The sequence below is a fragment of the Leptinotarsa decemlineata genome, unplaced genomic scaffold, assembly GCF_025532065.1.
Source record: "Leptinotarsa decemlineata unplaced genomic scaffold, Ldec_3_MD MMD2_tig00002974_RagTag_RagTag, whole genome shotgun sequence".
NCBI classification, from domain to species: domain Eukaryota; kingdom Metazoa; phylum Arthropoda; class Insecta; order Coleoptera; family Chrysomelidae; genus Leptinotarsa; species Leptinotarsa decemlineata.
Genome location: NW_027412578.1, coordinates 5,747,651 through 5,770,696, shown reverse-complemented (window position 1 = coordinate 5,770,696; position 23,046 = coordinate 5,747,651). Strand labels below are relative to the sequence as shown.

General features: G+C 34.7%; 3 protein-coding genes across 5 annotated transcripts in view; 2 read left to right on the top strand and 1 right to left on the bottom strand.

Moving 5' to 3' along the window:
* Positions 1–2,838, top strand: part of AdamTS-B (ADAM metallopeptidase with thrombospondin type 1 motif B) — a 97,414-nt gene extending 94,576 nt beyond the window's left edge. For all 3 annotated transcript variants that reach the window (XR_012465898.1, XM_074177343.1, XM_074177344.1), the window contains one exon: positions 2,669–2,838. Coding sequence is in view for 2 of the 3 variants with exons in the window: in XM_074177343.1 (XP_074033444.1) it covers positions 2,669–2,800 (132 nt within the window). In the remaining variant the exon portion in view is untranslated. The remainder of the gene's footprint in view (positions 1–2,668) is intronic.
* A 5,511-nt stretch (positions 2,839–8,349) lies between these two features.
* LOC111511625 (Ionotropic receptor 60a) lies at positions 8,350–10,516 on the top strand. Its single transcript, XM_023167654.2, has one exon. The coding sequence runs from the start codon at positions 8,350–8,352 to the stop codon at positions 10,297–10,299; it is 1,950 nt and encodes a 649-aa protein (XP_023023422.2). The 3' UTR covers positions 10,300–10,516.
* Positions 10,517–17,690: 7,174 nt separating this feature from the next.
* Tango4 (Transport and Golgi organization 4) lies at positions 17,691–22,401 on the bottom strand. Its single transcript, XM_023167651.2, has 6 exons — positions 22,139–22,401; positions 21,697–22,054; positions 20,779–21,159; positions 18,872–18,990; positions 17,941–18,209; positions 17,691–17,860 (listed from the first exon to the last, which is right to left on the bottom strand). The coding sequence occupies exons 1-6, from the start codon at positions 22,270–22,272 to the stop codon at positions 17,736–17,738; spliced, it is 1,386 nt and encodes a 461-aa protein (XP_023023419.1). The 5' UTR covers positions 22,273–22,401; the 3' UTR covers positions 17,691–17,735.
* Between the last annotated feature and the right edge of the window lie 645 nt (positions 22,402–23,046).

The window sequence follows — 23,046 nt, the reverse complement described above, 5'->3', positions numbered from 1 at the left end:
CTGGAACATCCTTCACTTTCTTCAATCATTTCGAATTGACTCCTACAGGAGTCTCTCGAACTTCCGTTTAACTGTAAAACAATGTTCGTAAATATAATGTCCATCTTTAATCGATCTACTGCAAATCCAAGTTTTGGATTCCTTTATTCCAAAGCCTACCCGGTCTTTTTATTTCAGTTTTGTCTTATAGGTGCTTATTATCGAAAATGCCTAGCTGAAATATCACTGGGCGTGACTAATAATGTCAACTTGATAAGTAGAATTGGAACTTCTGGCATAAAATAGATCTGAAGAAAACGCTAAACAATGTAACATCATCACGAGATGAAAAGTCATTCTCAACGTAGTTGTCAGTTTTAAAGATTGGTCAAATCACCAATGCCCAAATGAAAAATTGGCTAGCAAATTGGATGTCACATCACTAGGTTGTTCCATTTATATCTCGCTCTTGTTTACGCAGTGATTTACATGAAGTATTCGTCTTGATTTTCCAAGACACCGCATTAGTCAGGGAAGCTATGGATTATACTGTAGAAGGCCCCGACACTCTGTCGAATGAGGCCCCTATATCTTCCGCTGAAAGATGAACAACGTTTTCATCCAATTCACCTCAACCAGGCAGGGGTACACCGTGAAGGGTGGTACTGATGTCTGAGGACACTCATGCCGCCATACCATTAACACCCACATCAGTCATGACCCGTTTGTCCTTCTGGCAAACATCAGTCCAAAGGGTAAAGGAGGCAGGCTCCAACCTGCCTAAATTCAAGATGACTTCCACCAAGACGCCTGCCCGCAGCGATGTTCCTGCTAGAACAATTATACTAATTCTAGTACTTTTGACAATCTGCTGGTACGTTAGTACAATTATTGAAAGTTCGAGACAATTCTAGTACTATATTTTCAATTTTTCGCCTCTACTCTATAACGTTTCCATTTATATTGAGGAAGAACACCGAAAACGGCAAATTATAATTCTTATGCCAGGAGCCAATTTGAAAATTATGGATTCGGAAATATTATTCGCAGTTAAAAGAGTAATCAACTCACATTTTTGAAAATTTAGTTCAAGATGTTTTGAATAATCAATGATTTTTTCTAAATCTTTCGAAACACTGTTTTCATCGCCAGCGATTGAGCCATCGTCCAAATAGCAACAATTAAATTCGGATGATAAGCTTCTAGTGAGTTCGTTGATGGTCAGACAAAAAGAGCAGGTCCTAAGGGATCACCTTGTTGAACAGCTCTCTCAAACAGAATCAGATGTTCACCAAAACTCAAATAAGAAGCTGATTTTTAACACTGACTTAAGAAGGGATAAAATCCTGGAAACGAATCTTTAACCTTACGAAGCATGATGTTTCTATCAATCATGTTGAAGGCATTTTTGAAGTCTATTTTCAGGAAAATTTTTGAATAGGTATTTGGATGAAGATTAATATATCTACCAACAGCATGAGCAACAGCTTCACATCCACCTGCAGTACCGAAACCAAACTTTACTGGACGTAACATCGATCCTAGTTCGTCTTTAATCCTCATACAACAAAGTTTAGCTACCAATGAATCAGTGAAGTCGCCCCGGAGCGCCAATTAATTTTCATTGTTGTTTTTATTTTTATCGTTGTTTCAATAAACTAACGTACACTGGAAATCAAAATATATATATATATATAAGAAGATGAATCAATTTGGACGCTAGACTAGAACAAATGACAGTAATGACAAATGATATGATTTCTGTTGTTTTGTTTTCATTGTTTTTGTAAAATTGAATGTTTGGTTCAAAATCATAGTTATTTGTTTTTTATTTTCAAATTAAAGTGGGAAAGTAGGTATTTTGTAAAATTTACTATTCAGGCGACTTTTCCTAACATTTCAATAGCAAACCTTTCCCAAGATTCCCAAGCTGCAAATATTGTTACTATACGTAAAACTGATAAAATTCCGATCGAGGATGAAAATAGTGATTTTATGAAAGATAGAGTACGGATAAAGTATATTACTGGAGTTTTTTTCCCCAACACCAAATCGTTATTTTTAACACCTCGACACGTGTTTCGATCACCAAGTGATCATCTTCAAAGAGGAAGATTAAAACTAGTGCGAGCTAATCCTATTTATGCTATAAAGGTAACCCGTACAGGTAAACCATCCAGGCGTACCAACCATAGAGGTATACCAATCTAAATTAATTTTACAATTTTGCCTTATCTATTGTTAAAAATAACGATTTGGTGTTGGGGAAAAAAACTTCAGTAATATTCATTACTACACCAAAGGTTCCAAACAGTGCATCATAAAAACGGATAAAGTATATTATTAATGTAAGAAAACTTGACAAGGAAAATTATGAGGAGTATGGAGAAATTGGTAACAGTGATATTGATAACGAATATTTCAAATAGATTTTGAAAGAATGAGTTTTCAATTCAAAATTAGGTTATGAATTACCCGCCTCTTAATGTCAATTTTCATATGACGTCATTGGCTTACTGACGTCGCAAAATCTGCAACCTAAAAAATGTAGTAATTTAGTACCTTACTTCTGAATCTGGTGCGAAAAAGAATTCTTTTCTGGTACAATAAATTTCAAGCCAACTCCCCACTTTTTTTGTTCTCCCTACCCCTAAAGTAGGAATTTCTTAAATCAGTATCTCTTTTACAGGGTAAAAAGGTGATGAAAAGAAGAAGTGTTGTTTGTGTAGATGATGAAGAGACAGCGCTGCCTGACCAATTCTGCGATAAGAAATCCAAGCCCTTAGAGTACAAGCCATGTACTTCTTTACCAACATGTTGAAGCTTATAATTATTGTACAATAAATAGTTTTATTATAATTTTCAACCATATTAATTTAGCAAACCAAATTTACGAAATATTCAGAAATGGATACAAAGCTTCTTCGGATAGTCAAATTCTAGAAAACCCATATATTGACAATTTCTAATGATCTAACGTAATGGAATTCATAGAAAAAGTTTTTTTTGAACTTTTTTTTCAGGAGTTACATCATTCATTATTTGCTGAATCTATTATCGAATGATGACTGTGCATCTGGTTATTTATTATTATTCTGATAAGAAAAATATGCTTCTGACGCTGTTTTTATGTCTAAAATAGTTTTAATGTTGATGAAAAGTTGACGAATTTTCCAAAATTGAACGATAATATTTGAATGCAAATAAAATCTATCAATTTCATTTTTCTACGTATTTATTGAATACACGTTTTCCTTACCAGAACAAATTTGCTAACCAAGTAAGCATATTCAGTTATAACTGTCATGTCATATCTAACTCGGTTATCATCATCAGGAGATGACTGAAACTGTTTCAGACATCTTTAACTGGGTTAGCGTAATACGCGTCGGAGATAGGCTTTTTGTTCTGGTAGGGGTCCAGAGAGCCCAAATGCTCATGAAGTTTTCTACGTACAAAAATCAATATTTTATTGTTAAATTATGAAAGATTTTTCTCAGTATATATCAACACTTTTAAAATTTCTATATATCTATCTATATATATCTATTCGTTAGGACCTTTTTTCTAATTTGCAACTTTAACCGGACCTGTCACGATTCATTATATTATATCTAACTCGTTTCAAAAATAATAGCGGAGTAAGCGATAATATCAGACACATATGACAATTAATGGCCTCTGAATGTTTATTTTATCTCAAGACCGAAATAAAAAACATGGTATGTCTTATGTTCATTTTTTTCAGAGACAGTCATTTTGTTTGTTAATTCAGTAGCACCGTAACTTTCAACTACAATAAACTGAAAAGGGTTGTTGGTAACTCAGAATTCGTTATTTCTTGTAGTCATTCAAATTTTATTAATTTATGATTTTATATTTTGAGGGAAACAGCAATAATTCGAATGAATCGCAAGAAGTTCTCGAAAAAAAATTATAATTTCGTTAAAAGGTATATCAAAGCACTTTCTTAAAAGAAAATTGTTCAAAGTGTTTCCATTCCACCAAACCTTATAATTTATCTTGAATTTTCATCTCCTGATCCAAAACTCGACTAGAAGAAAGAGCTTTAATTCACTAGGGTCGTATCTGGAGTGTACGATGGACGATATGTAGATGCTGATACTCAAGCGTTCAAAATTTACTATAGGGTGACTCAACATGGAGCCAATGAATACAAATGAAGGAACGGTTGAATCAAAATTGAATTATGATAATCAACAGCCAACGTCTACTTTTAGAGGACAAAAAATCTAAGACTGCCATTTTGATGTTACTGGCCCTGTGGTTGACTCTTACTCTTTATAGGCGTCTACTCCCGTTTCCTTTGGGATTGTGTTGTTTGGCGATTTGACGAAGTGAAGAAAATTAAGAATTGTTTTTTATTTGTGGAAAACCCTTGTTATGAAATTATCCTGCCAGTTTGGCTTTTCTAAATCACAGTTAATGAATAAAATCGTTGAATTAAAGCAAGACACACAGCTAAAAGCTAATTTCATTGAATACCCGGAAATGCAGAAATACATTGAGTTTTAGAAAAATGCACCTAGTATAAATATTTTTATTTTAACCATAATTTATTCAACATATCTGTGAAGCTAGTGCAAAACAAATGAAGAAATGAACTGAATACATATGTGGGCAAACGCTCTTAGGGTGCCTCCACATTAGGTCGCCTGGCTGCCGCGCGACTTCCATACTAAAAAGATCCGCGAGGCTGTCATGTGGCCTAATGTGAAGGCGTCATATAGGTACTCTGCGACCTGGCGCTGACACCCACAGATCCCTGTGGGGCTGTTGGCCAGAAAGGTGTAACGATCGCTGTTCTGGTGGTTCGACGTTGGTTTGCGAAATTTCGTTCCGGAGATTTTAGCCTCGAAGATGAGCCCGAGGTAGTAGACATACAGTAATCGAGGATGTCAAAAAGCCGGAAAAGTGAGTGCCCCACTATTTGAACGATCGACAGAAATTGTCACGATTCGAGGTATGTTCCACTTTGTTTTTGCGCAACCAAAACGATTCATGTTTTGATCGGACCGTCACGTGACATGAAAAGTGGATCCTCTACGACAAGATACATTCAGGGCAGTGGTTGGAAATCGATAAACCACCCAGGCACTTCCCAAAGGTAAAAACCCACTAAGGAAAGACTATGGCTACTATATGGTGGTCAGCGGCTATTGTGTACCGAGCCAAATCATAACAGCAGAGTCCTATTGTGAGGAAATCGACTAAATGTACCAAGAATTGGGTCAAAAACATCCTATCCTGCTCCACGACAACGCCCATCCGTACGTTTCACAAACCACCGTCCGAAAATTAAACGAATTAAGCGTCATTGCCTTTGGCATACTTGACAATAATTTTCATTATTCCGTTGTTTGTGAAACTTGGCTGACAGCAAATATTGATATTGAAATTTCAAAAATTGGTGGACGTGATAAAAATTTAAGAAGTGGTGATATGTTGGTATATCTCAGGAATAAATTTCGTAGTGAGAAAATAAAATTACCTATTTCTATTTGAAAGTAAATGCTGAAGTTAATAGTAGAATTGAGTTTTTCATTACTATACGTGTAATTTTACGTTTATCGGAAAATATTTTTTTTAAAGTAATTATATTATTCAATATATCATTTTTCAGTGGCATCAATGTTGGTGATGTTGATGAAATGAAAATGATGATGAGAATTATCAAAACGAATAGAAGTAGGAAGGAATAATAATAATAATAATGGACCCAATGACCACTTACCCCACGGTGTGAGGAGTGATCGTTGGTTGATAATGCTGGCGCGCCCTCCCGAATGTATCGGGGGATAGGGACTGACAAGCGCATACTACGGTATAATAATAATAATAATAAAAATAATAACAATTCGTGTTATAAGTTGTTTACAAGCATCTTATACACACGAATACTCACCGCAGTTGACCGAGTGTTCGAACGGATATATGAGCAGAGAGGGTCGAAGGGAGAAGGACGCAGGACTCGATACAATATAAGCATAACCTCTCTATGGCCTGGATTGATTACCGTAAGGCATTTGATACATATCGCATGAGCTCATCTTGCATTTGCTCAGATGTCTTGCGGTACCCGACAAAATAGTGAGATGCATTGAATAACTGATACCACTCTAGCGAACTCGCTTCACCATAATATCTAGAGTCCAAACAGGGTGGGTTACTTTCAGAAGTGGTGTTGCGCTCAGAAATACTCGATGGTATAACTGTGGCACCACCGGAAACCGGAGGCACAAGTCACCCATTTGTTTTATATGGATGATCTTAAACTTTATGCCTCTGGAGAGAAGGATCTCCATCAGTCCTTGTGGGTGGTGGAAGAGTACACACATGCTATCGGTATGAAATTCGGGAAAGACAAATGTGAAATGGTCCATCTCAAAAGAAGACGATGCGGGGACTACGGAGAGGATGTGCAGCTCGTAGATGGAAGCATCCTACACCATTTAGATGCTTGAGAGACGTATACTTACCTCGGAGTGGAACAACGCCCCACTCACAAGATGTAACAGCAGTGAAGAATTCCCTCCGCGGCAAGTATCAGCACAAACTTGACAGATCTGGTCATCGGAACTGTCAGGAAGAACAAAGTTGCTGCAACAAATATGCTTTCCATTCCAATCTTACTCTACTCGTTTGGAGTAGTGAAGTGGACTCGGGAGAAGCTGTATCAACTCGACGTAAAGACCCGAAAAATGATGCATCTCTATAGGAGTTTGCATCCCAAATCGTCCGTTTCACAATTATACTTCCCTCGACAACAGGGAGGCCGTGGACTTTTGAGTTTGGAGTATCTACATGACAGAATGGTACTGGATACAGCCTTTAAACTCAGGAGTCAGGAGTTCGGATCCCCTTCGCTGCATGGTCCGTGACCATGAGAGAGCAGGAATTGGAGCATTTCTCTTTAGGGCAGTTGCCCGAGCATCTGATGAACTCGGTATAGTTTTCGACACTGAACGAGGTGACCACAACTCTGTCACCGAGTTGGAACTCTTTCAGCAAAAAGCAGAGATCACCTCACTTCTGCGGAAACACAAGGATAATCCAATGCATGGGGTCTTCTTCAATAACATCGGAGACCTTGGCTTATCAAAGCGCCTGACGTTCGCTTTTCTCAGGTCGAGTGGGCTGAAGTCGGAAACTGAGGGGTTCATCATGGCTTGTCAGGATGGTGTCTTCAATACCTTAGTCTACCGCAGTCGCGTGATGGGTATAGAGGTTTCTGACCCAAGGTGCAGGGCCTACCGCGAGATGCACGATTCCTTAAAGCACTTGCTATCAGCATGTCCAGCATACCTATGCGGTCTCGGCTTATATCCATCGACATAACGCGGACCTAAGAGTGCTATATTACCATATATGGCACTCTTACGGTATTGACGAGACACCGGTGTTGCTCTACGCTCCGGGGGATATTGAATCCGTTGTGGGTAACGAAAAGTGCCGAATTTATTGAAACTATTCGTTCCCCACCCTCAGGCTCACGCAAGCTAATAAGCTTGATATAGTCATTCTCGACCACCAGAGCAAAACGATATTTGTCGTGGAGTTTTCAGCTTCTGGCGAGACGAATATTGTCAGAAAAGAGGAGGAAAACGGATAATGTATCGAGATTTTCTTTTCGAACTCCTCAGACTATCCAGATCACTCGGTCAAGATGGTTGTTCTGATTATTGGAGTCCTTGATGGAATGATGCCCTTTCTACTCTCGAATCTTAAAATCATACCGGCTTGCCGCACTAAGGCAGAAATCTTAGCCGGACAGATGCATATATCTACACAATTACATATGCACACAGATACAAATATTCACCTATATACAAAAAACAATTACAATAATACACGATAATAAATAATATACTTACTGATGAACATATTATCATACAAACAAATTTCGGATTTCAGATACAAAGTAATGTGAAGAATATGGATGAATATAAAAGTTTCTCAAAGAATAATATAAATTCATTGTGGTGATATAAATAGTAGACAGTGACTCATGCTTTTAAATAATCAACAATCAACTATTTCTTCATATACGAAAGAAAATGAAATCATCCTAATGTTTTCAACTACTCATCAACAACGTTAGTGAAAATGTTAAAAATTGTATTCAAAAAAATACTACCATTTTTCATAACATCAGTATCAATTTTTGTTTATCATCTACGAAATGAAAGTATCCACAACTTTTCATTATTGTATTTCTGTTCCCTCTGAGAATTATATTTCGAACAGTCTATGCTTTGCGTGTAACATTACCTACCGCTAAGATACTATCTGATGTAATAAGTAGTCGCCCTTCAATACACATTCTATTCAAAAAGCTATAAAGTTAATATGCTGCCGTTCAAATTCGCCTTCCTCTTTTCCTTCGCGGCATTTTGTGAAGCAAAACTGGAACCTCTGAATCTAGATACTTTTCAAACCAGGGTTTCTCTAGGTATGTGTATCACCGAAGGTGTGAGAAGTTACTTCACCTCGAGTTTCGGAACCATAAGCTACTATTTACCTCTCACAGAAGTCAAAGATCCAAAATCATTTTACCTCCTCAACCAAATAGTCCTCAGAGTGATCGAAGAAACGGAGCGAGTAACAGTTTTAGTAAAAAACCTCAGGACATACACGATCAACGTCAAAAGACTACACGACAAAATCAAGAACTACATCATACAAATTCGGGGACACGGAGAATTTTCTACGGTCATCGAAAAGCTCGAGAAACATCTATCTTGGAATCCGCATGCAAGATTCCTAGTGGTGTCTTCCACGATATTCCCGAACCCCGATGAGATTGCCGCAGAAATAACAGCGTCTCTGTGGAAATACAACGTTGTCAATGTTGCTATCTTGCTTCCTGAGCCAGAAAATACAACGAAATTGAATGTTTATACCTGGGAACCCTACAGCAACAGTAGCTGTGGAGATAACTTTCAGGATACTCGAGTTACTGACAGCTGCTCTTTCGGAGTCATGGAAACCAATAACTCCTGGTTCGAAAGTAAAATAAAAGGAGAGTTGTACAACTGCACAATCAAGGCTCGATATATCAAATGGCCTCCTTTTGTTACAACAGACGTTTCGAAGGGATTCCAGAAACCGAACTCTCTCTTGAACCAAGGAATCGATGTCAACCTACTCAACATGGTAGCAAGCACATTAAATTTGATCGTCTTGTATGAGTCTAGCAACGTATCGTTTTGGGGCGAAGCTTTCGTCAATAAATCGTTCACGGGAGATCTAAGCCTCCTTGATCGAAACGACGTCGATGTAGACATTTTGTTAGGAGGCTACACGAAGTCATACGCGAGATCAGTCTACTTCGATTGTAGTCGTTCGTATATTCAAGAGACTCTCGTTTGGTGTGTACCACACGAGCTGGTCACGCTGGGGCTGAAACCATTGATAGATATTTTGAACGGACCGGTATGGATTGGAGTAATTTTATTATACATTATTTTCACCTTGGGGATCTGGTATCTAAGTACCACTGACTTGAATCAGGAGAGGTCGGTGTACAGTAGGTTGAGCGACACATCCTTGAATAATTTTTTGGTTCTACTTGGATTCTGTGCGAATACCCTACCAAAGTCCGGTTTAGTGAGATTCCTCATGGGCTTGCTGATTATTTTCAGTCTCCACCTGAACATACTTTATTCTAGCTACCTGACAAGTATCCTATCCAGCCACAATTTCAAAGAGAAATACAACAGTGTAGAGCTTATATATAAATATAACCTTGACACATACTTTATCAATAGTGAAGGTTATTTCCAGTCTTATGGTAAGGAAGAAGATAATCTCGTTGGCGGCGTGCCTATCAGTTTGATTTTGCATAAATGGAAGGAATGTACCAACCTGGAAACTTGCACCGAAAACTTGCTAACATCTAAAAAAGCTGCTCTTTGCATTCCCAATCTGCATAAGCAATATCTTTTCAATAATGTCGAAAGTTTGGCCAGCAGGAAAAGTTTAATATATTGTTTAAATGATCATGTAGTCACTTTTCCTATTATAATGATAATGAGAAAGGGTTTTCCGCTTTATGACGTGTTTCAAAGTATTATGAATCGAATAAGTAGTGCAGGTTTCATTGCGAAATGGGAGTATGACATTTTGAGGGACAAACATAAGTCGCATATCGACTTGGATGAAGGAACTATTAAATTCGTTAATTTACTTCCTATCTTCAATATTCTTCTAGTCGGATATATTTTTTCGACTGTAATACTCATTGTAGAAATCATTGCATCTAGAAAAAAAGGTGTTGGTTTATTTAATAAAAAGTGAAGTGAGCAAAAATACATTGATTTATTTTCCAAAATATTCATAATGTAGGGTTCAAGTATATGTTCACTACAGTATGTTTGAAGATGATTTGTCTGATTCACTAGCATTTCAAGCAATTTTCAGCAAAGGTTTTGGCATGATTGTAATTACAATGGTAATTGCTCAAATGTGAAAGTATTCTAGAAGAAAACTGTTTTTTTACTTCCTACTTCTCTATCTTTATACAAAAAGGCGTAAAACTTATTAAAAAAGAAAGAAAAAATTATATTCCAATAAATAAAATGCGTGATCATATAGGTACAGAAGTTTCTTTCAGATACAAACTGGAAGAAAAAAACGGGTGCGTCTCGGAACGTCCGACAGAAGTGATAACTTAACTAATCTATGTTGAACTATTTAATATTGAAATTGTTGAACTCAGATAAAAACTTAGGTTTTACTCAAATTCAATGTATATTAATATGATAATGTAAGGAAAGGTTATTTATCATTATAAATAAAATATTTTATTATTTTGTGTGTTTAGGTACATATATGACAGCTACCAGAGAGTTACAGTTTTAAGATGCATGTTAACTCATCCACTCGCATTATGCAATATTCAAAATCAACTATTGATTATGTATATATGTACTAACCTGAATACTAAATCTGTGTTTTGCGAGGTATTACCCTCAGGTTTGTCAGACCACGAAGTCATCCACTTTAATGTTGAATTGGACTACAACAATGAAAATTGTTCGAAATTCAAATATGGAAGGCATATTTTTTAAATTATAAATATATATATATATATATATATATATATATATATATATATATATATATATATATATATATATATGCTAAAGGTTAAAGCAGTCAAGCTGCTGGAAAATAATTCCATGAAAATCAAAAAATGAATAGATAAGTAAGTACTCTTTGATAATTCCCATATTGATTTCAATTTAAGAGCCACCGGTAGACAGCTGTCTATTAGGCATCATCAGTACCGGGCAGGCGGTCCTCGATTGAAGACAAAATGAGAAAAAAGCAAGAAAGTACTTGATAAAAATAGCTGCGTAAACGCAAGCGAAACATAAGTGGAACCACCTATTGGTGTGACACCCAAGTCAACTTACCAAGTTTTTATGTCAGTGTTGGTGGTTTGACCAATCAACCGACTACTGCGGTAGCAGAAATTTGAGAAGCTAACCTGAAATGCCATCGGAAAACGAATCCACATGTTTCTAGAAATGATATGAAATCTAGAAAGGTTAATGCAGTCAAGCTGCTGGAAAATAATTCCAGTACCTGCCCGGTACTGACGATGCCCAATAGGCTGAATCAGCTGTCTACCGGTGGCTCTTAAATTGAAATCAATATGGGAATGGAATTATCAAAGAGTACTCATCTATTCATTTATATATATATTAATATATATATATATATATATATATATATATATATATATATATATATATATATATATATATATATATAGATATAGATATATATATATATATATATATATATATATATATATATATATATATATAGATATAGATATATATATATATATATATATATATATATATATATATATATATATATATATATATATATTATAAAACTAGCTAAAACTCTTTATTATCCTAACAGAATAAACAAAGCTAGCAATAAATCAATAGAAACATGAAAGATAATTAATGGTCTCAGGGAAAAGGGTAGAAAGCAAAAATTGGACACTCCATTATCATCCACCGACTTCAATAACTATTTTTGCATGATAGGAGAAAAATTAACTGAAAATATTCACATTCCGTATGATTCACTTGATAATTTAATTGATATTGATATGACAGATAATTTTATTCTATATGACACAAACCTCTCAGAATTGAAAGGAGTCTTCAGGGAGATAAAAAATAAACACACTTCAGGGATTGACGACATTTCCTTGAATATTTTCAAAAATCTACCAGACAATGCTTTATCAGTACTAGTTGACATAATGAATATCTCATATAAAGAAGGAGTTTTTCCAAATTTTCACAAAACGTCTGTTGTTATTCCTCTCCATAAAGGTGGAGATATTGGCATCTCTTCTAACTTCCGACCTATCTCTTTAATAACAACACTTGCAAAGATTATAGAAAAACTAGTCAATAGAAGACTAGTTTTTTCTCGAGAGAAACCAGAACAAATGTCAGTTTGGATTCCGGAGTAGAAAAAGCACTCATGATGCCATTTTTTTCATCATTGTACAGTCTATATAACAAATTAAGTGATGGAGAGATTGCAGCTGCTGTATTCTATGACATATCGAAAGCGTTTGACTGTGTTAGTCATGGTTCGCTGCTTCGGAAATTACAACAGTATGGTATAAGAGGTGTAAGTCTCAATTGGTTTGAATCTTATTTATCTGAGCGTAGTCAAATTGTTAAAACGACTAATTATTCCGAGGAAGGAAAAATAAACTGTGGAGTTCCAAAAGGCTCTGTTCTAGGTCCACTATTATTTCTTTTGTTTATAAATGATTTGACATCTATTGATATTAAAGGACAGTTCACACTATTCGCTGACGACACTACAATTTTATGGCATGATCAAAATCCCGCTGAACTTCAAACAGTAATAAATCATGATATTAGCAATATAAAAAGATGGTGTGACGCAAATCTTCTCAGTTTCAATATCTCTAAAACGAACGTAATTTGCTTCAAATGTTCCATCAGCAATTTACAAATTGACATCTTTGTTGAGAATAAACCATCAACCAAATTTCTGGGACTATCTATTGACAGTGATTTGAAATTTGAACACCATATCAAGAGTCTCAAATCAAAGTTATCCTCAGGGTCTTATGCTGTGAGGCTGACATCTTATGAGTTGGGATTTGCTGCTGCCAAAATAACATATCACTCTCTCATAGAATCTCATCTACCATATGGAATTCCTTTCTGGGGTGCATGTACCTACTATGACAACACTGCAATCAATTTTAGTTATACAGAAAAGAGCTGTACGTTTTCTGTGTAAAGCAAAACCACGAGGAGATTCTTGCAGACCACTGTTTAAGGAAAAGAAAATCCTCACTGTAATATCTATTTCTATTATTGAAACTATATGTCTCATAGCAAAACATCAAAATCGATTTTCAATTAACACAAACACTACTCAACAAAAAAAACGACTTCAATTTGCCCATTCCAAAATATTCCCTCATTAAAGACTATTTCATTTATAATGGGTTAAAAATGTTCAATCACCTTCCATCAAATCTGAAATAACGTAAACTTTAGGGAAGTTTTGAAGAATTTTTTTTTTGAGAGAGCCTATTATAATTTATCAGAGTACTATCAAGATACTTTTTCATTCGACTTGTGGCTGACTCGTTTTATATAATCAATATTGAAAATTTTCCAAATAAACTCTTATTGGCTATATTCGTGCAAGTGATGTATTGTTCTATGTAAATACTAATTGTTTTTGCTATTTTTTTGTTCTCTATACATATGTTCAATAACTACCTGAAATTTTATTCAACAACTACCTGTCAATGTATATTATTTTATAGTGTATAGTTTTCGAACACATTATTCGAATAATTATAACTTGACAAGTAGCGATAGCTACTATGTGTGAATTTATTTCTCAAATTATTTTAACCAAGCTTTGTCAATAAGATGTTAATCTTCAGAGAATAAAGCATATTTTGTCTTTGACTTTGACCATAAGCCAATTGTTACTTTTGGCGGATTGAATAATGACACTAATAATGTACATGAACAAAATTAGTATCATCATTTTTAAGCGACGTTTTATATAATAAAATAATATTACGTGCTTGTTGGTTAGATTTTTATAATACTGTCAACAGTACTTGTCTAACGAAAATTATACACTGATCGTCTGTCCGACGAGAGAGGAGAAGCCTGCCTTCCTCTAACGTATGCATGAGAAAAAGGGAAGCCAGACAAACTGGCGTCATTAACTAATAGGTAACGAAGCGGTTTACCCTCCCATAAAAAGTTATCCTGAAATAATTTCTTAAATATAAACATTGAATTACACAAAAAACATTTTTCCATTAAGTCTGTTCTCAAAAAACTCCTTATGAAATCAGTGTTTTTCACACATCTTTCACTTTTGACATGTCAACTATTACTTTTAATGATAAATCAGCCAGTGTTACCAATGTCCCGGCGGGAAATACTACACTTTTTGCGCGACTCATTGAAAAGTTACAAATTCCTTTAAAATGTTACAGTTAGCGACATAATTTGTTACAAAATGTTTTCGAGCAGGCAAAACACTATGAAACTGAAACATATCATTCACAGGGAAATTACACAACGTGGAGAAACATTAATATAAAATTTCACTTACTTCTTGAAGTAAGAAAGAAAATAATTAAGCTCGAAATAAACTCTTCACAAAAAGATGATAAACAACATATAAATGTTTTACATACTGTCGTTATTACTTAAGCAAATTTGTGTCATTCGGTGACAAAGTCGCAAGAAATGCTTGGTGTTTCCAACCTGAAACTTTGAAAAATAGACCTTAAGGATGCTAGATTTCTATGTAAATGACATTTATATCATATATCATTATTTCATATATGAGGTTATGTAGCGTTTCTATGACTGATATCTGTTTCAATTCCACAACGAATGTTTGGAGAATAGACCGAATGGAAAAAGTGTTTTTCGTGTAAATCAGTGTTCATATAAAAATTGTTCTGTTTCTTGTAATTCAATGTCCATATGAAAGTAGTTGTTGGAAGGAACATTTTTCCAATTTGAACATGAAATGAACTATACGTCTACACATCTATGAGTTTTTTTTTTCAACTTATTTTCTTCCTCTCTTCGGAAGTTTCCCGCATTTTTGTGTAAATATGGAAAAGTAGAAAGCCAAAAGGCTTTTTCCCCGGAAACTAATCTCCTATAAATATCCCCCCTTTCATTCTGAAAGAAACTCAGCAATCAACTATGACAATCTCACAAAAAGTGGATAATCAGGAGAACTATTTTGAAACAAAGTACTGTGTCCCTCATACATTATCAATTGCAGTAAAAAATTTATGTAACGGTTGATTTTTTAAGAGGTATAGGATTTGATTTTCAAAACAACACAAAAAAACACGATAGCTCTTGCAATGCTTGTGGCTAGTCTTCACTTCAGATGGGGCAATTTTACTTGTTAACGTATCCATTCAACCAGAAATGAGCCTCGTCGCTGAACACAATTTTTCCATAAAAATGTGAATCTTCCTCCAACTTTGCCAGCGCCCATTCACCAAATGTTAGACGTTGTGGGATCGTGTGGCTTCAATTCTTGCACCAGCTGTATTTTAAAAGGTTTTACAACCAAATCCTTTCGCAAAATTTTCCACGTAGTGAAGTAACAGAGGCTCAATTGCTGCGAACGGCGGCGAATCGACATTTCACGGTCATCACGAACACTGGGGGATACAGCCGCAATATTTTCTTCGGTCCTCACTATACGTATGCGTGTTGGTGGTTTAATGTACAATAATGTAAACTGGGTTCGAAATTTTTTCCGAATAGTTCTCTCAGTAGGCCGACGAAACTGCCCATATACTGGAAGAAGTGCACGATGCAGTTTCTTCACCGATCATAAATTTTGATAATTATATTCAATAATTTGCAAGCATTGTTGTTCATTCGTAAGTCGATTCATGGTTAAATTATAGACCAAACTGAACAAGTTTAACAATGACACAAGCCACGATTCACGCGTAATCTGTCAAAAATAGTGTTGCCAAAAAGATACCAGCAAAAAAATCACACATTATGTGTATTTTATGTATTAATTCATATAAATTGATGTTCAAGAGAAGGCATCGTTGCTACTTTAGAGTTGATCATTTCATACTGCCTTATCAAAACTTTTTTTGAGTTAATTCTACATTATCATTGTTTCTTAACCTTGTACATCCCACCTGTTCATCTTGTAAATTTTTTGTACGAAAAACAATCAAAGAAAGAGAAGCAAGGTATGTAAGTCGTTATTTGTTATTATTAACTGTCTCATGCAAAATGGGATCCCATAAAAATTTGTTATTTGAGTTATTTTTTGGGAAAATTTTTGGCTTTCTATTACTCCATCTTGATGCAAAAAAAAGGGATGAGGCAATCTTCCAAAGAAAGGAAGGAAGTAATCAATTTGAAAATAAGTAACTCTACACAAAAACTAGTCACTCCTAAAAATATAACCCCTTCAATTCAAGTTATTTTTTGTTCATATAATAGATTAAGTTGTTAATTATTTTTATTATTGACTGTGTCATGTAATGTTAGATCTCATAAAAAGTATTCATTTGAGTTACTTTATGTATTGTGTAACAGTATTGAAGTATGTTTCTTTTGAAAATGTTCAAGCCCTAATATTGTTGGGTAAGAAAGGTTTTGGTTTTCAACTTCTCGGTACCTCTATGCAAAGGAATGTGGGAATCTTTCAAAGTAAAGAAGAAAGCAATTAATTTCAAAATAAACTCTTCACAAAGAAGTAACTTTCAGACATAAACTGAAAGGAAAAGCACTCTCAAAACAATTACTTCCATAAAAACATTGAATAACACGAAAGAAAAAATGCTTTTGAAAACACCTACTTTTATATGACACATTTTTCCATTCAATTTTCACTCTAAACATCCGTTATGAAGATGAATCAGATGTCATTCACAGGATTGCTACGCAATATAGTAATATGAAAGAGCTAAAATTTCACTTACATGCAACACTGTCAACCTCAATGGCATGTATCTGATGTTTCGGAATAAAACACTTTCCTTATTGCCTCTTCAGCACTAATCTGGATAACATTACCATACCACTGAAGATGACTGTCGCAGTTGCAGTTGAAACGTTTAGAGATTAAGATAGATAGATAGATCTTTATTTAAATAGGATATCCTAATAATATACAAATCAACTAGAATGGTAGAAATAAAAAAAAAACAAGGTATGTGTTACATATAGAAATGACTTAAAATCAAAGAAAACCACGACCAAAACATTACATGAATGAATTGAGTGCTTCCTAATTCTCTACATATATTTCATGTTCTATACAGTCGATATCAATTCGCAGGTCTAAATGGTAATTTGGTGACTATCAGTAGATTTATGTCTGGTTATTATTGTACCGCATCGATTATTGAAGACATTGAGAAATCATTGTCGAATTGAGAAGCTACTGAGTTAATTAAAGTGGGATTAGTACATGAGCATTTAATTAAAGTATATATAACAATGTATCTGTCAAAATTTTCCCCTCTTGAGAATATTTGCAGGTCTAAATGGTAATTTGGTGACTGTCAGTAAGACATTTTAAAATCATTGTCGAATTGAGAATCTACTGAGTTAATTGAAGCAGGATTAGTACATGACCATTTTATTAAAGTAAATATAACAATGTATCTGTCAAAATTTCCTCCTCTTGAGAATATTTGGCCTCCAGTCGATTGGATGTGATTCCTCTGTCGCGTTGTCATCTTCTTTGTAAATTTTTATTGTCTTGTCAGCTTCTGTTGTTATTAATCGAGACCCTGTAATAAACATCTTATTAATAACGTCCATTAACATGATTCCTAATCAGTCTTAGGCTAATTTAATGTTATTTACATACCTGAATTGTCGAAAATCATGGAAAATACTCCCGCCTCACTATCCATAGATCCAGGTTGTACTGGAGCTTGCAGCCTTTGGAAATTATACCCTGTTCGCCAGTCCCAGAAATGCAGTGTGCCGTTATCCCCTCCAGAAACAAGAACGCCCTCTGGATTCACAGCGAGACAGTTGATGATGGCATTGTGACCGGAAAGATTTTGGATGAATTTCCCATCAGGACACATCCACTGTTTTATGTTGTCGGGGGAACCGGATGCGAACATATTTCTGAAATAATTGAATATTATTTCACATGCTAGTCTTTAAACTATAACTCTTTTAAAATTCTATATTTTGCAGTTGCAACAAAAATTTATAGCCACAAAAATTTCATTTTATGATAAAAAATGAATACATCAAATATAAATTTGAAATATTTATCTCTCCCAACGTTTTTACACAGTAGGTATAGTAAACGCCTGCAGAAAATAACTACTTCCTTAGCTAATACCACGACGGGCATTGGATTCAGTCGACAAGCATTCCTGCTAGTTTCTTTCCAGAGAAAACTCTTGAATATGCTTCTTGTTTATCCAGCAGGAGAACATCGATGAATTCAATTGAGTGATTACCTTTGGACCAGTTTTGGAGTATGACTCCTCATCAATATAGGATAGATCTAAGCAAACCTCATTGCTCTAGTACTTGAATGATTTCATAGGTGCTCCACCGCTAATATGAGGTCTTCATAAATAAAACAATTCGTCAGTAGCCAATCGTTTGTTTTCGTTAGTTTGTCAACTCATATCGGATGCACAATTAATGATGCATGTGTATTCTTTCGTTGACCCAACTATACCTCAATTTATATTCAGAAGTTTAAAATGAATCAATCTTATGGTTCAGACTATTACCTATTACTCCAAACTATATATGGTAAAAATACTCACAACGTAGGGTGGAAAACCAGATCTCTCACACTCTTCTTATGATTTGTCAAGGTACATATTGACTTTCCTGCAGCCAAATCCCACAATCTTATGGTGGAATCATGGGATCCAGTAATGACCTGAAAAGAAATCAATATTAAAAACAAAACCCTGAATAATTCATATTTCTAAGAATTGTTTAAAAAATCTACAAACATAAATTTCATAACGCATTTTTCTATTTTAAACTCTGGAAACTAAGTATTTGCGATTGACATTTTGTGTATCAATTTTTGCTCTAGTATAAATACTTGAAGTACGAATTATTTGCTGACCAAATCCAACTTCAAATATTGTTTCAAGTACAACTGTTTTCTATAAATCTGTTGAAAATTAGTTATTTTATCGCTATTTTAAGCAGCAAACCTTCGGATATTGGGGTGAGAAACTATAGTCCAAGCAATTCCAGGGGCTGATCCTAAAGCTGTGACATGGTGTTGTAGAGAATACAGCCAATATAAATAGTGGAAAAGTATATTACATGATTCAGGATTCATAAACATTTTATTTTCTAGATGCATTTCACGAACACCTTAGCTTCCTCAATAGAAATGAATATTCTTATAAACAACAGTGATAGGTACCCAACTTAAGTGATTATTATTGAAAGCAATGCCAGATAGAATTTGTAAACCAATTACACTCTCAATTAGTTCTTGAACATCAGGTAAATTTTTGAATATGAATAAACTTCTTGGTTTTAAGAAAAATGGTTTAACAATGATGAGTGGTCCACCTGCTGTTGGTCGTTCAGCAGAGAACCCGAATTTTTATCTTTATCTATTTATAGCAACTCCAGCAGGATCAACTTCTGTCCCTTAGTTTCTACATGGAGTATGTCATACATAGTGTTGAACTCGTGACTGTTCTCCAAAAAGTGGAATTGGTCTTCTTCAGTTCAAAACTATTTTATGTTCAGTGATTCTTGTTTTAAAATTTCTGGAAGTGCTTCCTACATGCACTTTTGGATATGATCGGCATGTTAGTTTGTAAACATATGATCTGTTATTCTTGTCTAACTATGACTTGTTGCTCTTTATATGTCTACCCCAGAAGTAACCAGTCTTATATGCTATGTTAATATTTTGTTTATTCAGTCGTTTTTTTTATTTTACCTGATGTTTTTCCACTATATGTAAGTGTCTTGAAGATGCCAGTGTCTTATTTCATGTGAGGGTATACTTGGTTAATAGCTTGTTTGAAAGGTTTTTTTATCAAGGATGTAATGAATTACATTCGGGTTGAAGTTGTTATTACCTGCAATTTGTTTTATCAGATTGAATTGTTATTAAAATTCTCTGTGATCATTGGTGTGTTAATGAGTCTGTGGATCATACTGTGGTGAACTGCTAATTTATGTTGCTGTTGGTGATTAGAATAAATGTTTATAGTTGTTTATGGTAAATTGTGAAATCGTGTTCATTATTAATTTTTGTAATTGGGAGGTTCAAAAAATGTATCATTGGTTTCTAGTTCTATTGTGAATTAGATGTTTCCATGAATAGAGTTGATGTATTGGAAAAATGACTGTAATTGTCTGTGTTCCAGTGAAACAAGCTATCACAAGCTATACCAGTAAATATATTTTGGAATATTGCTGTTGCATAGTTTTTTCAAAGTTGTCCATTAAGTTTAGTCTATAAAATCATAATTTTGCGAAAAATCTACTTTAAAAGAGTACTTTAACTTTTTCAGACAATTTAGAATTGAAGGAGCATAACTACTTTTACAATAATACTATTCCTACTTGTTTGCGAGTACTTCTTTTTAATATGTGTACTTTGTACCTAACACAAACTGAAATGTACTTGACTCAGCTATAGACAGCATATGTATAAAAACAGTTTCTCAAGAATATCAATACTTACTTGTGGTTCTGAAGACTGTGCCAGAACAGTAGATACTGTGTGAGTATGACCTGTCAAGGTGTGAACATTAGCCTTTGTCCTCATATCCCAAACCCTTGCTGTAGAGTCGCGTCCAGCTGTAAGAACCACATCAATTGTTGGATGAAGTGCCAAAGAGTATACAGCTGATAAATGTCCATGATATGAACGGATAACCTTATTGTATTCCAAATCCCAGCACTTCACTTGGCGATCTTCTCCACAACTGAAGAGGTAAGGGTGGCGAGCACTAACAGCTAAACCTCTTACAGTACTAACGTGCCCTGTGAGAGATACTTTAAGTTGTCCACTCGCGAGATCCCATATTTTTATTATCCTGTCTGCAGCACCAGTAGCGAACCACTGTATCATAAATAGATCAATTAATTATTACTTCTTTGAAGAACATTTATTTAAAATGTTTTTCGTAACAAAATAAATCTAGATAAATAAGGAATATGTGAATCGTTACTGCATAATAGAAATAGTGAAATTTCAGTATCTGGTATTCTTATAAAAACATTCAACAAATGTTCATTGCCAAAATAGGTCTACTGGCATAAGGGCATTTCTGAAAATTAATGATTAAAATAAATTTTACAATTCAAATTTGTTTTACCCCATTTTATGGAGTAACTACATTGGAAAAAAATTTGCAATTGAAAAAGCAAATTTTGAAAACAGAGTCCTAAGGAAGGGATAGTTTATCAGCAAATAAATTGAGGAAAGATACAAGTTACTGATTACCCAGATATTGTATGCTGTTTGGATTTTATTACGCTTGTATAGACCTGTATTCATTTTTCAGAACTTGGAAGCTCAAGTTAGTTCAAGAAAATAAGACCAATTGAATTTCCATGTACAAGCATACATAATTGAAATCTAAACTGATTGACTTACCTCATTGCCAGGTTCTACTGCAACACACCTTACCCAACCTAAATGTCCTGATATCACCCTGTACAATTTCCAAGGAGCATGCCACTTAGGTTTTGGCATGGTAGGTGCTTTCTTCATCATATTGGCCACCTGATTCACATTATTTGCTTGTGGCGTCCTTGTCATTAGACTAGTATCTGAATAAGGTACGACAGCAGTCTCATTTGAAATGGTAGACTCAACTTCAGAGGTACCCGGAGGCGGAGGATTGGGCCCCGCTTCTGAATCACGGAGGTGCTTCATAGCCTGCAGTTTCTTTACATCGTCGAAAACCATTCCATAACAATCACGAGCCTTAACTTGTCTTCTTACTTTTTCTCTGCAAAATTGAAAAGTTTTCTATTAGTTATTGAAGAAAATCAATTGAGAGTTGGGAATTTTCTGTAAAATAAGCTGATCTTACGCTTCTTCATCTACTGTTGGTAAAGTGCCCTGGTTGGATAAGAACATATCATGAGACCTCTTCAAGGATCTGAATACAAGTGTATGAACGGAATGTTTTTGTACATCTTCTGTCATTGTGTTTTTCGTACTCATTATATTCAATAACTATCTACAAATAAATATAACTTCTGCAATTCAAACAAACTGTTCACTTTCAAAAACTTGAGATAACCTCACTACTACAGAGAAAAGTAAACAACACAATTGACAACTACACTGACAAGAAAAATAGGTTAAATTATTACGGTTCATGATTACCAACCTAGATTTCTTAGAATTTTTTCAGAGTTATAATCAGAATATGAAGCTCTTTGATGACACTCTTTAGTTCAATGCATTACATTTTCATTCAGGAAAGGCACACGCCCCCGGAGCCAGAAACACCATCAAAATTAGTAACGGATTCATAATCAAATACATAAATTTTAATGTCAAGTTATATTACTCAATGAACAAAAGTTTTATTGAGAAACAATGAAGTTGTTAAGTTTTAGTGCAAATTCCCAATTGGCAACATTTGGGCAAAAGGAGAATCCAATTCAAAGCTAGTTTTACGCGTTTTGAGATAGGTAATTTTAGGTTTTTTTTTAAATCTTGAAAGATTGAATTCTATTCAGAAAGAGTTCAACCGTTATTTCATTTTTTAGTTTGATATCAATATATCACTTATCAATGTCGATGTAGGTTGTAGAGCACTTTGATGGTGGGACTCGTTCATTAAGAGGCCGTTCTTGATCTCGTAATCTAGATTTTTACTGGCTAAACTCTAAAGACGATATCAATAGAGCTTCAAAATCACACGTGGCTTGAAACGCTTGAGCTCTTTCGGAATGAAAAAAAAAATTTTTACTTTTTCCAATGGTATAT